This window comes from Myripristis murdjan, chromosome 10 (assembly GCF_902150065.1).
Source record: "Myripristis murdjan chromosome 10, fMyrMur1.1, whole genome shotgun sequence".
Taxonomy (NCBI): Eukaryota; Metazoa; Chordata; class Actinopteri; order Holocentriformes; family Holocentridae; genus Myripristis; species Myripristis murdjan.
The window spans coordinates 22,777,616-22,793,160 of NC_043989.1; the positions used below are offsets into that span (position 1 = coordinate 22,777,616).

At 42.3% G+C, this 15,545-nt stretch overlaps 1 protein-coding gene across 2 annotated transcripts in view; it reads right to left on the bottom strand.

Annotated features, from left to right (window-relative positions):
- The window catches only part of diaph1 (diaphanous related formin 1), a 117,165-nt gene that overhangs the window by 8,627 nt on the left and 92,993 nt on the right, over window positions 1-15,545 (bottom strand). For both annotated transcript variants that reach the window (XM_030061272.1, XM_030061273.1), the window contains 9 exons: window positions 13,791-13,886; window positions 13,551-13,645; window positions 12,991-13,092; window positions 12,343-12,582; window positions 11,372-11,501; window positions 10,917-11,041; window positions 10,206-10,370; window positions 9,517-9,649; window positions 4,543-4,632 (listed from right to left, as the gene is read on the bottom strand). In XM_030061272.1, the coding sequence (XP_029917132.1) occupies window positions 4,543-4,632; window positions 9,517-9,649; window positions 10,206-10,370; window positions 10,917-11,041; window positions 11,372-11,501; window positions 12,343-12,582; window positions 12,991-13,092; window positions 13,551-13,645; window positions 13,791-13,886 (1,176 nt within the window). The remainder of the gene's footprint in view (window positions 1-4,542; window positions 4,633-9,516; window positions 9,650-10,205; window positions 10,371-10,916; window positions 11,042-11,371; window positions 11,502-12,342; window positions 12,583-12,990; window positions 13,093-13,550; window positions 13,646-13,790; window positions 13,887-15,545) is intronic.

The following is a 15,545-nucleotide window of genomic DNA, read 5'->3' on the forward strand; positions in this document are numbered from 1 at the left end:
TGCCAGTTAGGAGGTGGTTGCTATCTGAAGTGCAGCAGTTCAAATATCTTGGCATGTTGTTCATGAGTGAGGTTAAAATGGAATGGGAGATTGACAGATAGATTGATGCAGTGGCTTCAGTTATGAAGCTGTTGTACCTGACAGAAGTAGTGAGGAGAAAGCTGAGCTTGAAGGCAAAGCTCTTGATTACCTGGTTGATCGATGTTCTAACCCTCACCTATGATAAAAAGTTTTGGGTAGTGACTGAAAGAATGAGATTACAGACAGAAATGAGCTTCCTTTGCAGGATGGTTGGGCTCACCCTTAGGGAATGGAGTTCAGATTAGCTCCTCCATATTGAAAAGAGCCGATTTAGGTGGTTCACGCAATTAAGATGTCTCCTGAGCACCTTCTTGTCGAAGTGTTGGCATTGGACTGGGAGAAGACCCTAGAGCAGGCCAAGAACAAGCTAGGGGGATTAAATATTCCAGCTGGCCTGGAAATGCCTTGGGAGGGGACCTGGAAATGCCTTGGGAGGGGGCCTGGAAATGCCTTGGTAGGAGGCCTGGAAACGCTGTGGGAGGAGGCCTGGAAATGCCTTGAGAGGAGGAGCTGCTGAAGGATGAGGGTGAGGAAAAGGATGTCTGGGTTGTTCTCAGTCTGAAACCACCATGACCCAGTTCCAAATAAAAAGCGGGCAATGAATGGTCTGAAATTCAGCCTGGCATACAGTACATTTGGAGAAAAAGGGTGTGATGCTCAGTCTCAAATTAAATTTGAGGATGTCAACATTATCTTCGTCGCCCTGCACTTGCTCTTGGGGGAGATTTTGGTCCAATATCTGTTTCGTTTCTGTAAAGCGCCTTGAGATATCTTTTGTTATGATTTGATGCTATATAAATAAAATTGAACTGAAATTATCTTAGCTAAAACTTTTGATCTGTAGTTAAGTTTGGGTTTGATATCATAAATGACGTGTGATATTGTCAGTGGGATTTAATGGCATTTACAATGGTATGCAAACATCCACTGTAAATATGGTAAGAGAGAGGGGCCTTTGTGAGGCAGACTTTCACCAACACTGGAAGAATAGTTCAGTGCTATTTCACCTTCACCCTCTTTATATAATAATAGGTCGGGGTGTCGCAAGAGGTGGAGATATCGGGGGAAAAAATGTTACACTAAAACTCAAAATACAGGTCAGTTGCTTCATCCATTGCATTCTAATAACACAACTGTAGTTTACTTCAGCATGGTGATAATGATGGTGATAATCCTCCTTAGTTTCAAAAGGATTACAAAACACAATTTTGCTGAACCATAGGTACCAACTATACAGAACAAGATGCAGTAAGGTTCTGGAGCACCTTGCGGCATATATTTGCATATGCATGAGCAAAATTTATTTTTCTTGAAAGCACTTCTTGATATATTAAGATACTGAGTTCAAACTAATACCGCCCCAAAATTATGCAAAGACAAGTATGCTGTCATAGAAACAAATAATTGCTCATTAATGAATCAATTATTGAAATTGAGAGAGTATTTATAATACATCATGGGGGTTTTGGACATTAAGCAGCTCAACTGTCTGGTGTTTTATTTGTTCTCCTCACTGTTTTGTCTATCATTAGTTCCTTTGCCACTGATCACTGACCACCTTCTCTCTGACAATTCCTTGGCTGTTTTTTAGATCCTCCAGGGCAGGGATGTTTGAATGGTTCAGGCCAGGGGCCAATACTGGAAAATCAGAGAAGGCCGGGGGCTGCTGGATAAAATGACCCACTAACAGTAAAGACTTTTTTCCTTTCAAAAATTTTATTTCACAATGGAAAAAAATAATATTATAAAAATTAGAATAAAAAATAAAAAAATTCCTTCACAGAACAACTACGGCCTCCAATTATGATGATTTTTATTAACTCATGCTGTGGCTTATACTGCCTTAAATTAATATACAACACTAACACTTTAATAAGAGTTACTAATTAGCACAATTTGGCATTTGAACTACCTACAAATAATCAGTCAGAAGTCAGCAGCTTCAAGTGGCCTGCATGACAAGTTAAAAAAAGGCTATAGTCATAGGTTTTTTTCCAAGTACTCCAAATGTATTCCACCAGTGTTCTGCCCCAGTGTGCAGCAAATTGTGTGGATGTGTTATGAATTATGGAGAAGAGACTAAAAATACTGCCCTTGCGTACATGTATTAGACACAAGAGTGTTTCAGCTTGCTGATGGAGGGTGCCTATGGCTCCAGTGGTGCCAGAAATGTATCAGTGGAGCCGGAGCCACAATGTGCTAACTCCTCCTCCAGCTCTGCTAAATTAAGACCTCTGACTCAACCAACTAGTCAAACACACACACACACACACACACACACACACACCCCAAGACACACTCCTATTGTGTTGGATGAGGACTTCAGGCCCTGCCCAGCTGTAAGGAACCACATGGGTAACTGGAAAAGAATAGCCTTTGAACATCAGTGTGGAAAATAAGCTCCGACAAAGCTGAGATGGCCAAAAAAACCACAGCAAGGCTTCACACACTCAACATTAGAAATGGAAAATCCTGAACTAGGGCAAAGGGAGACGGAAATGACAAGATGTGAAAAAAGGAGGAGCGGGAGAAAGGGAGGAGGCAGCAGCAAAAGAGAGATACAATACACATAGACACATATTTTCCTACTCTTTCTGCTGCAGTGATGGATGCACAGGGAAAAAGGCGTGCGCACACACACGCTCAGGCACTTCCTGTTAGCAGTGTAAGGTGGTGTTGCAGTATTCGGGGTGACTAACTGAGCCCCACAGTGGGCCCCACTCATTCTCATACTGTACTCACTCTCTCTTTTCCCGCTCTCATTCCACACCTCTCTGTTTTCTGGTATCTCAGTTGCTTTAGTGGTGATGAGCCTGGGTTGTTCGATGCTAAAGAGTTTTAGCTGTCCTCAGAGATTGCCTTGGTGTGGCTTAGAGGACCCCTGAGGACCACTCGTCACACCTCCTAGATGACCCATGTTTTATGGCTTACCACGATAACTGCTAACAGGCTTTACACAGGCATGCAGCATGAAGAGGGATTGAATTGTTTTATAGAGAGGCAAAGTGGGTAAAGAAAGAAAGCAAGAAAGCAAAAAAGAAAGTGAAAAAAGACAAAGGCAGAATGGAGTGCAGTCTCCCCTCTGGCTCAAAGTTATTCCAAGTATCCACTCTGCAGCACCAACTTCACATCTGGCTTCCATTGAGGGAGGGATTGGGTTACACACTCTCCCCCAGCCTTTCGTATGTGTGAACACACTGGTGTGCGCGCAGACACACATTCACAGTCTTTCTCTGTCTCAGTTAATGGACACGGAGCACTCGCGCTCACATGGTCACACACACATTTCCTCACACATGGAATCATATTACAAAGTTACAATGCTGACAGCCCACATATCCTCATTATTTTATGTAGGGGCTTACTACATGAATTATCCACTAAATGTACTGGAGGGTGAGAGAAAGACAGAGAGAGAAAGACAGAGAAAGAGACACAGAGAATAAAAGACAGAGAGAGACAAAGAAAGCGACTGTAGTGCCTGCTAAGTGAATATAACTGGATTGGGCAGTGGGCCGGAGCAGTAGAGTTAGTAGCTAACCAGATTATAGGTCTGTCTCTATGCGCTTATAGACCGGACAACAGGGCCTGATTCACAATCAATAAAGACTGCACACACAAGAGAGTGTCCTCAAATACAGAACTTTGGAGTCAGCCTGATAATTCCATAATTCTAAAAAAAAAAAAAAAAAAAAAAAAAAAAAAATACAATTACATTACAGTGTACACTGAGTGGACATCGTCAATATTATGACATCATGTACAGAACATTCTCAGTAACACTTACTACCTGTGGCTAAGGTTTGTAAAGGCATTAGCACAAAGCATCTGCAAAAAAAAAAAAAAAAGGTTCATGCTAAAATTCTCATGGGAGAAAAAAGTACATATAGTGTTTTGGAAGAAACCCCTTGATTTCTTCATAGCTCAGCCAGCCAATCAAATGACCTGTCTTACTCATTGCCCATTCACCCACGTCCCATTTGCCCCACCCTTCAACCCAAAGTCTGATTCACCCTCCTTGGTTGTGCGTTCCCATTCCCCAAATATTATACTCCGCCCAAAATGCCATGTTTAACATTTCTTCCTGTCTCTCAAGTCCCTTACTGCCCACAGCCACCCTTGGCACCCGCCCCCCCCTTTTTTCCTCTTTTTGAGTTATATGCCAAGCAATGCTGGAGCAGATGGAACAGACAGAGGGACAAAAACAAGCTGTTGTGTTTTCTGTTGTGACGTATGCACATACACACACCCACACCCACCCACACAAATAGAGAGAGAGAGAGAGAGAGAGAGAGAGAAAGAGAGAGTGGGAATGAGGGAGAGAGAGAGAGAAAGAGAGAGATTCACACACTAAGGCATGTGCAATAAGTGCTTCAGTACATGCACTTCAATGTGTGACATGACACATTAGTATGTTGTGTGAAGATTTACTGCTCTGTGCACGTGTGTATATAAATATACCTGCTTGCCGAGGTCCACGCTTCCTCCTGAAAGCAGCGCCAGACTGCAGCGCCTCCAAGAGGCCATCCATGATACCAGTTTCATCACCCTCTGTAAACATAAACAACAAAAAAACTTAACATCATCATTGCCCTAACACATACTAGATTATATTAATATGTGCAGGCATACATGTACTCAGACACACATTTGCACAAAACACACACAGCCTGTGTGTTTTACATCAATACTACTCTCAGGTCTGTAATCATCACTTCCTTTCCCAACAACAGGGGGAGTGATTGGTGGTATTGCTAAACCCTCTGCCTATCACTGCCTCTCTCTGTATCTCGGTCTTTCACAAACACACACACACACACACACACACACGAGCAGGGGGGGTAGTTACCAGTCACATGGCCACGGTAGCACATTAGCTACATTAACCCAGATAGGCAGTGACCTAGTTGAGCTACTGTCGCTGCTGGGGGCAACACACATGCATTTTCCTTAAGATAACCTCCATACTGCAAAAACATAGACTTATCAAAATGACACACCCACTGAGAGCAGACACACATATCAAAATCATCCACCCAAACACTGCAAAACAGATGAGTATTTGTGACTTAGAGCAGCAAAGGTCTTGATTGGAAAATGATACATTGCATTTAGACTTTCCATGTGTGGTCGCATAGTCTGTGTGTTTATTTACAGCTGCATCCTCCACACATCCTTAAAACAGGACATTGGAACAGTGGGCAAACCCTAAGGGGTGTTCAGTGTTAATGCTATTGTGTGTGTACAAGGGTGTGAGTGCTGTGGTGAATGTTTTGAAGGGGGCACAGTGGCACAGGCAGATGGTTTTAATTATTTCACTTTGAACCTGAATGGGCTGGGTGGGGGGTGGGTGTCTGGAAAAGGGGGCAGCAAGGTTGGAAGGTTAGAGGTTTATGTTATCACCTCCCCCAATCCCCAAACACACACACACACACATGCACGCACGCGCACGCACACACACGCACACACACACACACGCGCGCACATACACACACACACACAGCTCAACTCTCACACACACAATATTTAATCCTGAAGTAAGCCTTGTGGCAGATGGGCTGTGGTCTCGCCTGTCACGTCAGAGAAAGTCTCTCTCTCTCTCTCTCTCTCTCTCTCTCTCTCTCTCTCACACACACACACACACACACACACACACACACACACGTGGTAGGAGAAGGCCTTGCACAGCTCACAAGCACCACTGAGCGGCTGTGCCTAAGAACTGCACAGACATCACAGAGTGATGAAGCCCACTTTTGTCTCTCCTTGAAGAGCAATGCATCTGGCACATTTCCACTCAGCACTTATACTGATCACATGGTTGTCATAAACCACTGGCATGCACGCACACACACGCGTACACACACACACACACACACACACACACACACACACACACACACACACACACACACACACACACACACACACACACACACACACACACGGACAAACACACAGAAACCTGGTTGTGAATATGTGCCGGAGGCAGCAGAGGGGCCAAATGGCGACCTGACTGTATATAAAGCATGCTTATTGTTGACCCAGTGAACTACTGGCTAAAATAGGAATGTCCTAGAGCCAGTGAACTCTACAGCTTTGTATATGCTAAATACTGCTGTGTACTGTGTAAAAGTGTGTGTGGCTACAGGCAACAATATTTGATTAAGATAAATAAATTAATAACTATGAAAATAAAGCTTTATAATATTTTAATTTTTAAGGATTAGTAACAGACATATTAAAAAATTTGTTGGGTCCAATCACTTGGGTTGACTATTAATATAAAATCAACATTATAGGAGTGGTGATCAAGGTCATTATCAATACAGTGATGGTATGGTATAGCAAGCAGCACACACATACATGCCAGAACAAAACCAGCATGACAGCAAATAAGAACAGAAGCCGGATTAATTAGTGTAATAGTATTAAGCTATCAGCTCTTAAAAATATCCCTTTAGATACTGTCTACCTAGATGTACACACACACACACACACACACACACACACACACACACACACACACACACACACACACACACTGACACACATTCAGTGAGTGCAGGGTCTTGTGTGGAGCAACAGCACCCCTACTGGATGTTCACACAATGAGGGATGAGGAGATGGATGATAAAAGAAAAAAAAAAAAATCAGAGCAAGAGAATTAAGAGTAATAACAGACAAACAACAAAAAAGTAAAGAGAGAGGGATAAATCAGTAGAAGAAAGAAACAAGATGAAGTGGGTTTTAGAGGGTTGAGACTTCTATCTGTCTTACATGACACTGTTATGCGTCTCACAGCAGTCTGGGGTGAGACAGCAGGCCATCAAGCCTGATCCCATCTCATCCGCTCTCTCAGCCCCTTGCCTTTCGCCTTACCTCCTCTTACCCCCTTTTCTAAGAGACAACAACAGTCTAATCCCTCAGGAAGCATCTGCTGCCCTACTCTCCTCTTTCCCTTCCTCTCCCCTCCCCCACACTGCTCACTGACTCACTCGCTCTCAACAGTAGAGCCAGAGCACTCCTAGTGACTGTTCCCATACAAACAGCCATGTGCATCTCACACATACACTCCCTTCTGCAGACACATAAACACACCCTCTCTTCTGCAGACAGTACTGACATCTAGCTGCAAAGATAAGGAACAGTCGATTCCCAGGCAGCCTGACATGTCAAAAGATGACTGCATGAAAGCCAGAGAGGGATATCACTACAAAATTAGACAGTTTAGGTCTGGGGAAAAAAAAAAAAAAAAAAAAAAAAAAATCAGGGCAAGAAATCCACCCTTTGGACAGACAGTGAATGTGGACTTAGGCAGATGCCAGCTGAATACTATGCCAGAATTGTGCCTTGAATACTGAATTTCCATGTCTGGTGAAACTCACAACTAAAGTAGAAGTAGCCATTGAAGTTGTATGCTACATGTGCCAATCAATTAGATTATTAAAAGATGAAGTCCTGCTGCAAGCATTGTACATTTTTTCTCCTCTCGCTGGGTGTAGATACTTTTCTTATTTTTTCCCCCAGCTTTCTGAGTGACTTTTGGGAAATTAATAGAAAAAAGTATTTAGTCTGTCTAACTGACAACAACATTGAAAACTGCATTATATGTCCAGCTCTTCCTCCTTGATTTTTGGTTTGACATTATTTTTTCATTATTTGTATATTCATTTATACAGGCACTGGATGCAGTTATAGTGTATTTTGAAATAATAACAAAGTAAAAACAGAGTAAAAGTCTTCCACATAAATAAATACTTCAACTCTAAAAGTTTTTTTTTTTTTTTATAATGGCTGTAAACACATACTTAGTATATGTGGTGAGGATTTATTGAGTGTGTGCTGTGTGCTAATTCACTGGAATGGAAAGGCCACAAAGTGCAAATACTCACTGACCTTCCAGGGTTCAGTCAACTCTGGGATACTGTTTGAGTGACTCTCTGTGTGTGCATGTGTGCATGTGTGTGCAAAACAGAGAGTGATGAAAATAATTTGTAAGGGCATGTGAATGGAAGAGTGAGGAAAAAAGTGAACAAAGAACATATGTGCGTGTGAAAGAGTGGCTGCTGAACACAGCCATTGTTCAATAACCATCCCTATGTGAGGGTTGTTAAACAAACAAAGAACAAAGACTAGGTGTGTGTGTGTGTATACCAGGTTTGTATGTGGCTGTATTTAAATAGGGGTGTGTTGAATACCTCTGGGCTGCAAGGGCAGTCAAATATGCCACCTGTATGTAAATTATCTCTACCCCATGAAAATGCACACAGACTCACCCAGCTCTGAAGCTCTATTGTATTCCCTTCGTACATGCCTATAGTGGCTGACTATGAAATTTGACTACCTTACTCTGTTCCACAAAAGCTCTGTGCCTTACTTTCAACGCAGTGACACAATATTCCAAGTGGGGCCTCAGTGCTTGCTGTGTGCCTTTAAGTTCCCTTTAAACGAGTTATAGACACAGGAGAGGGAAAGGAGAAGAATGAAGGAGAGATGGAACAAAAGTGGGGGAAAGAGGAGAGGAGAAGCCAGCTGGAACATGGAGCACTGGGAGAGAGGCCAGAAAGACTAAAAGAAATGAACAAAACAGACACACACACACACAAACAGTGCACACATGCTCTGAGCAAAACAAGACGACATAATCATGCACAGATGAACAAAAAACAAAATATATGCCCATGTACATAGAAAGTAATAGATATTTAGTACCAAACCACACAAATAATGAGAACTGAGGCTGTAGTAGAGAGGAATTCTGATGACTATGGAGCTATGGAGTCCCAAGAGAGCCCAACTGGAGCCAGAGAGAGGAGGAATGTACTGAAACTAGGTCACAGGCTGAGAGATGAAGAAAAGTGTGTGAGTGTATGTGTGTGCGTCTGCAAGGAAAAGATTTGAAAGTGTTACTGAGTTTTCACAGGGATGCAAGGGTGAGAACGTGTGTCTGTGTGTTAAACAGGATAATGTGTTGCTGGCCTCTTTTTCTTGAAATGTAACAGCATCTTATAAAAGAGGAGGAAGCATGTTTTTCGTGATAAAGAGATTTAGGCTTTCTTTCTGTCCTCTTTAATGGAAGCAAATCCCTCGCTCATGAGAGGAGTGAAAAGAGGGGATGCAGCTCCTTGTGTGGATGCCCCCCCTCCCACTCCACTTTTCTGTGTTGCTGCATTGTTACTGTCTTGCTTGCAGACAGAGGTCATCAACATTAGATTAACTTTGGTCTATAAATGGCTATGGGTTGCTCTTTCTCTCTCTCTCTCTCTCACTCACACACACACACACACACACACACACACACACCAAAGAAAAGTGGACTCTGACTGCCCCCAACTGGAATTTGAGGGAAATACCAAGTCAGACACATGCTGTGTGTGTATCACTCTCTTTCATTCAAACATAGGAAAACAGACATGATCCAGGCAATATGACCTGCGTTGATGTCAAGAAGCTGACTCTTCTTGAGTTTCTCTTCCTTCTCCTTCTCGGCCTTTTCCCTGGCCAGCTTGGCCCTCTTGATCTTCTCTTCAGCCTCCCTCCTCTTCTGATTCTCCTTCAACGCTTGCTGGTGGGTGAAGATGGAGATATGAAGTAAATTTCAGACAGTGGGTGTCTGTATGTACAAATTGGATGTTTGATGTTACGTGCTAACTCTGGCTCAACTATTGACTCTGTTCAATATTTGAGCCAGTATAGTTCATTTGACTCTATCAAATGAACTATATAAAACAAACTGAACTGATCAGAATTATGATAGACCTGATGAATGTTTTTATATGAAAACAGACTTGAACATCCTTCAGATGATGGCAGATAGCCATGTTACCTGGTAGAGCCAGCTACCCCCCTGCACCAGCCCTCTATCAACACACGTAGTTGACACATAAACTAAACTGACGGTTAATTTAAGTCACTCACATTTGTTATTGTGTCAATACTGACAGGTGCACAGCTGCCGCCTCCTCTTTCATCTGTCCCTCCCTTACCTGCCTCACTTTCTCACTTCACTTTAGGTTTGAGCTACTTGGGTAAGACGTGCAGACCACATCTGCCCAATATTGACACAGGTGAGGACTTGTGTGTACACATTTACATGTGCAAACAGAAGGAGAAACACACACCTGGAACATGTTTTTAAAGGTGTTAAGGTCTCCAAAGAACTCCTCGATGGAGATCTTTCTGGGGTTGAAGACAAAATAATCACCCAGGTCTGTGTACTGCTTCTCCATATTCTTGTGCATCAGATCCAACTTCTCATACTGCTCGCGGGCACTGCCCACAAAATTGTGAGAACACCGGGTTAAGGAACACACATCCATGATCTCCCTGAGTATTAAACAGTGTTGGGGTAAAATGTTTCCTACAGCAGAATAGAGTAAGGTATTACATGTGTTACAATGACTATGATTACATACCTGTTGGTACCTAACCCTAACCCAACAAAGTAGTAAATAATTGCTGCTGTCCTGGATGTCAGAGCCTCCCATTAGCATGTGAATGCTAATTCACATGCTTCTCAAGAAAGATTAAAGTGTCTGCAAGATCAAATAAAAACAATGAAAACAAATGGCTCCCTGAGAGACAGAAAAATAAAACACACTGAGGAATCTCAAAAAGGTATAATATGCTTTTTAAAATGGTTGGCAGTAAACAATGTATGTGCTCAGTGTTATAGGCGATGTTATAGGCAATGTGTATTGTGCTACTTTTTGTCTAGTAACAAACCCAGCACTGATATTAGAATGTCTATAACTACAATTTATAATAATAAAATACATGCTATAACAATTATTGTATACTTAAAGTATAAAAAAGAAAAATTAAGAGGATATGGACATCTTCTCCACAAACATGTCCTTGTCATTCTGCGGAGGCGGGAAGGTTTCCAGATCTTTCTCTAGGTTCTTGAGCTGACGGCCCATCTGTTCTAGGTTCTTTTGAAGTGTCTCTGCAGATACTGCAGGGTGCAAGAGAGAGAGAGAAAAAAAAAAACAAAAACAAACAAACAAACAAACAAAAAACATCAGTGGTGCAGAGTCATTCAAATGGTTATTCTTGTGGCTGCACAGAATAGTATGGATTTTCTTTTATATCTTTATATATCTTTTATATCCAAGGCTAAATAAGCTGCGCTCAATAAAAATAACAACATGATTTATGAGGCATTTACAAATTGTAGCTGTAATGAAGGAAGTTGCTTAGGAAAGAATGTTTGTACATTCTTAAAAGGGAGAAAAACAACAGCACAAGATTTATGGAAATGAGGATCATTTGACCTCGCTTGTACCTCTGCTGGCCTTTTCCACATGAATGAGCTCATCAGGGAAGCCCATGATGTCAGGATGCTGCTCCTGACACATGTCGGCAATGAAATGGAGCAGTGTCTGTTTCTGGTCAGCTGATTTCGTGTCACGTAGCTGATGGGATGGGGGGGTTTGTTTGGGAAGGACAAGACAAGGACAAAACACAGGCAATCAATTGAAAATCATCCCACTGCTGTATACTGTTTGTGCATCCGACATTTTTGTTTACCAGTGTCACAAGGGTACAAATAAGACTGAGGACTTTGATTTTCCAGTATTCATGTACTTTCATCTATGTTTGTGCGTTGTCAATCTCACATACACAATGCCAAGGCGCATTAGCTATACACTGTGGCATGCCACAAACTGGTCCTCGCATGTTGGGCTAGCCAAAGTTTAGAGAGACTCTCAACATACATGTTATATTCACTATGTCACCTTAGGCACATAAGAGACTTTGATGGGGAGAGAATTATGTGAGCAGATACAGTTTTATATCTGTGTAATGTATATTGCAGACCTAAAGCTAACTTTGGAGAGAGACTGCAGGAAAAGACATTTGCACATGTCACTGTGATTGTGTTTATGTTTCTTTGTGGACGTATCTCATCTCTCAGATGTATACTCTGTGGAATTTAAAAGCCTTGGCACTGCAGGAACTGAGATTCTTTATTTTTATGTAGATGTCAGTCAGCTGTATGAGATAGAGGTATGATGTTTATGTAGGAAATAGGTGAAGTCAAATGACATGGCAGCACACTTTTCTTTATGTTTGTGTCCCTGTGCTTACACAGTACTTCATCTTTGCAGTTGAGGTACGGCTAATCATAAAGCCTTAGCCTTAACTTAACTTCTACTTAACCTTGGCAGAGGTATGAAGCCAAAAGCCTTGGCACAACATCCATGCATTTTTTATCAAGTGTGTATTTGTCCGTGTGGCTCCACAGCAATTTACCTTGCAGAGGTAAGATATGGGGTAGCCAAATGCCTTGGCGTTCCGTGAGCCAGCATTCATGTAGTTGCCGATGAGGAGGATGATCTGCAGCAGCTGGGAGAAGTTCCCGCTCTTCCTCAGCTCCTCACAGGCTGCTGTCACAGACACAACATCTGGCTTGATGTTGTTGAGCTGCTCCTCAAACTGCAGCTTGAACAGGATGGCCTGAAGTCGGGGCCTCAGGCGCTTTACACTCGACATCTGTATAAAGGAAAAGAGCTGGGGGATTTAATACTCATTCCACTTGAGATTGATTCTTCCTGTGCCTGTATTTGTGCATATGAATATGTGTAGATTGGATGGGTTTTCAAATATTATTATGTCTTCCACAGTTAACAAAACACTCTGTGTTTAACTACATGGTAGTTATCTGTGACTAATATGCCGATGGCGACATGAGTATGTCTCACTATTTCAGCATTTTCTATGCTTCAATTCCCACCACATTGATTTTTCCCGGCAGATTTTCAGGTCAGTCATTTTCAAGTCAGCTGGTAATTCCATTTATAAATGACAAAATAACAACTGGCTGTCTTCCCTCCCGCTCCCCCCTGTGTGTGTGTGTGTGTGTGTGTGTGTGTGTGTGTGTGTGTGTCTGTGTCTCCTTACCACCACTCCGAACTGTTCGGCCTCAGCCAGGTCATCATATTCATCCTTCATATCCCCCAGGACACTCAGTTGCTCTGCCTCTGGCAGCTGCTTGATCAAATTCTACATGACAACAAAAGCAAAACATATACGTCAGACACATCTACACTGATAGGATATGGAGACACTTCTTACATGTATGTGCTATGCTAGCATGCTAAAGAAAAATATATGTGCGAGAGGGACACCAACACAGTACAAGTAACAATACTTTATGATCCCTGCAGCAAAAATTCTCTTTATGCTCATCCATTTCATTTCTCAGAGTTCAGGCCCTGCAACAGAACAGCACTACTGAAGATAGTAAGGTTTCAGTGTCTTGCTCATACATGAGCAGGGCAAAAACCTGACTGAACTCCAGTCCTCCAACTGAAGGACAGTCTCAAAAACACACTACAATACTCTAGAAGACACCATGGAGATACTCATTTTTTTAAAAAGTGTTCACAAACCATTTACAGTAAACTAAAGCATACACATGACCGTACACACCCATGTCAAAAAAGCTCTTAATGCTGTACCTGAACCATGGACTCAGTGAGGACCTTCTCATTAACCTCCAGGATGACGTTCTTGATCTCTTCATAAGGCAGACGGAACGATCCTAGGAAAATGGCTGCATGTGCATACATACAATAAAGGGTCAAAAAACATTTCAACACAAGCAACCATAAACCCAAACAGTATTCAATAAAACATATGCCACTGTTGCTATCTCATAAAAGGGGCTTTCTAAAAATAGAATTTGCTAGCGGACTTACAGAGGTTCTGAGAAGACTTTGAGTCTAGCACCTTCAGCTCCTTCACTTTCTTCTTCTGCACCTGCTTCTGCTCTCCTCCCTCCTGCTCCTTCTTGGCTGGAGAGATGGATACAGAAACAAAGAGGGCAATGCAGATATTTAGGAAAAAAGACAGAAGGAAGGAGAAGCTGTTAATGACATCACTTACTGGTAATTTCTTTGACAACTGAACATGGAGAGAAATATAAGTGTAAAGAAATTGATAGAGAGAGAAAAGGATGGGAGGGATGGATGGAGGGCCTGAGAGATGGCTATATAGACTGACAGACTCAGCAATGGCCTTTGCTATTTCTCCCTCTCCCCCAGCTGTATGGTGTCAGGAAGGTGTTAGGATTATTTTATCAGTGGCCTTGGGTAGACAGGAATTCCCATGAAATCATTTTGCTGTTGCATGGTGCTCCTACGTAAGTATTGTAGATTTGGTTGGACATTTATGAGCTGTGAGCACTGAGTGAATGCGATGAGCACTCAGTCAGCTTACACATAAACATTCATGCACCCTCACACACACACACTTGACGGAAACAATCCACATTAAATTATTCTGACAAGGTCAGGACTATGACTGTGAGGATGTGTAAGTGTGAATGTGTGTGCGTGTGGGTACATCTGATGAGAATTAGGCATGGCAGGTGCCCAAGCACACGGGTTTGACCACATAACAGCCCACAGTACCAAGGGACATTAAATAAAAGGTCAGTGGAGTTCTGAGAGTCACGTTTTCCACCCTTGTGTTCCTGCCAATGTTATCTTAACATTCACACAGTTGCGGTGCTCACCTCACAGCTTCAACAATGTAAAAACCCCAAAGAAGAAATCCTACATGTCACACTAGTTTCAGTCATTCCCCAAGCATCTGTCCGCTCTCTGTACAACATAAAATACTGGAACATGTCAGTCGCTATCTTCCCACAGTCTCTCTTGAGGTTTGTCCGATTCTCTCTGTGGGCCTCTTATTTGTCTCTCTATGATCTCATTCTTGTATCCTCTTTGTACGACCAGACTGAACAGGAAGCAAGGATCATGCTCTGGACAACAGCCAAATGGGAAATGGTGCATGCATTGATTCTCTCTCTGTGTCTATTTTTTCTCTCTCTCTTTCTCTTTCTCATACACACAGATGAAAACACCCATGGAAGTCAGTCCCCTGTGCTCCCAGCAGCCCACCTGTTTCCACAGGCCGCTGATGATCTCATGTAATTAATAAAGGCTAGCTACGCTTAAGTCTTTCACAAGAATAGGCCAAGCTGTCTGCACAGAAGCAGTCGGATCCTATCACTATGAAAACTATTCTATAGCCACTTGACCTACAACAACAGGTCTATTTTTACTCTAACAATTAACTGTATTTTTAATATTCATCATTGATTATAACTTCCTTTTTTAATCAAGATATAACATTTGTTGAAAAAACTGTTTCAGAGTAGGAATACATGTATTACTATTAGTAGGAGATAAAAGGCAGAGAGACTGTCCTAGACAGTGCTAACACAATCACTTGCACTCTGATTGATGCCTGTGGCCATTTAGAGTTTTCTGTCCAACTGAGCTGACCAGAAACTCTATATTTCAGGAAGAGAACATGCAAACCCCACATAGAAAAGGCCAGGGTGGGGGATCAAACCCATACTGTGCTAAAGACTGAGTCACAGTTCGTCAAATGTGGCAAACAAACACATAAGAATAACCTATGCTGAAAACAGCACCGAGCTCACT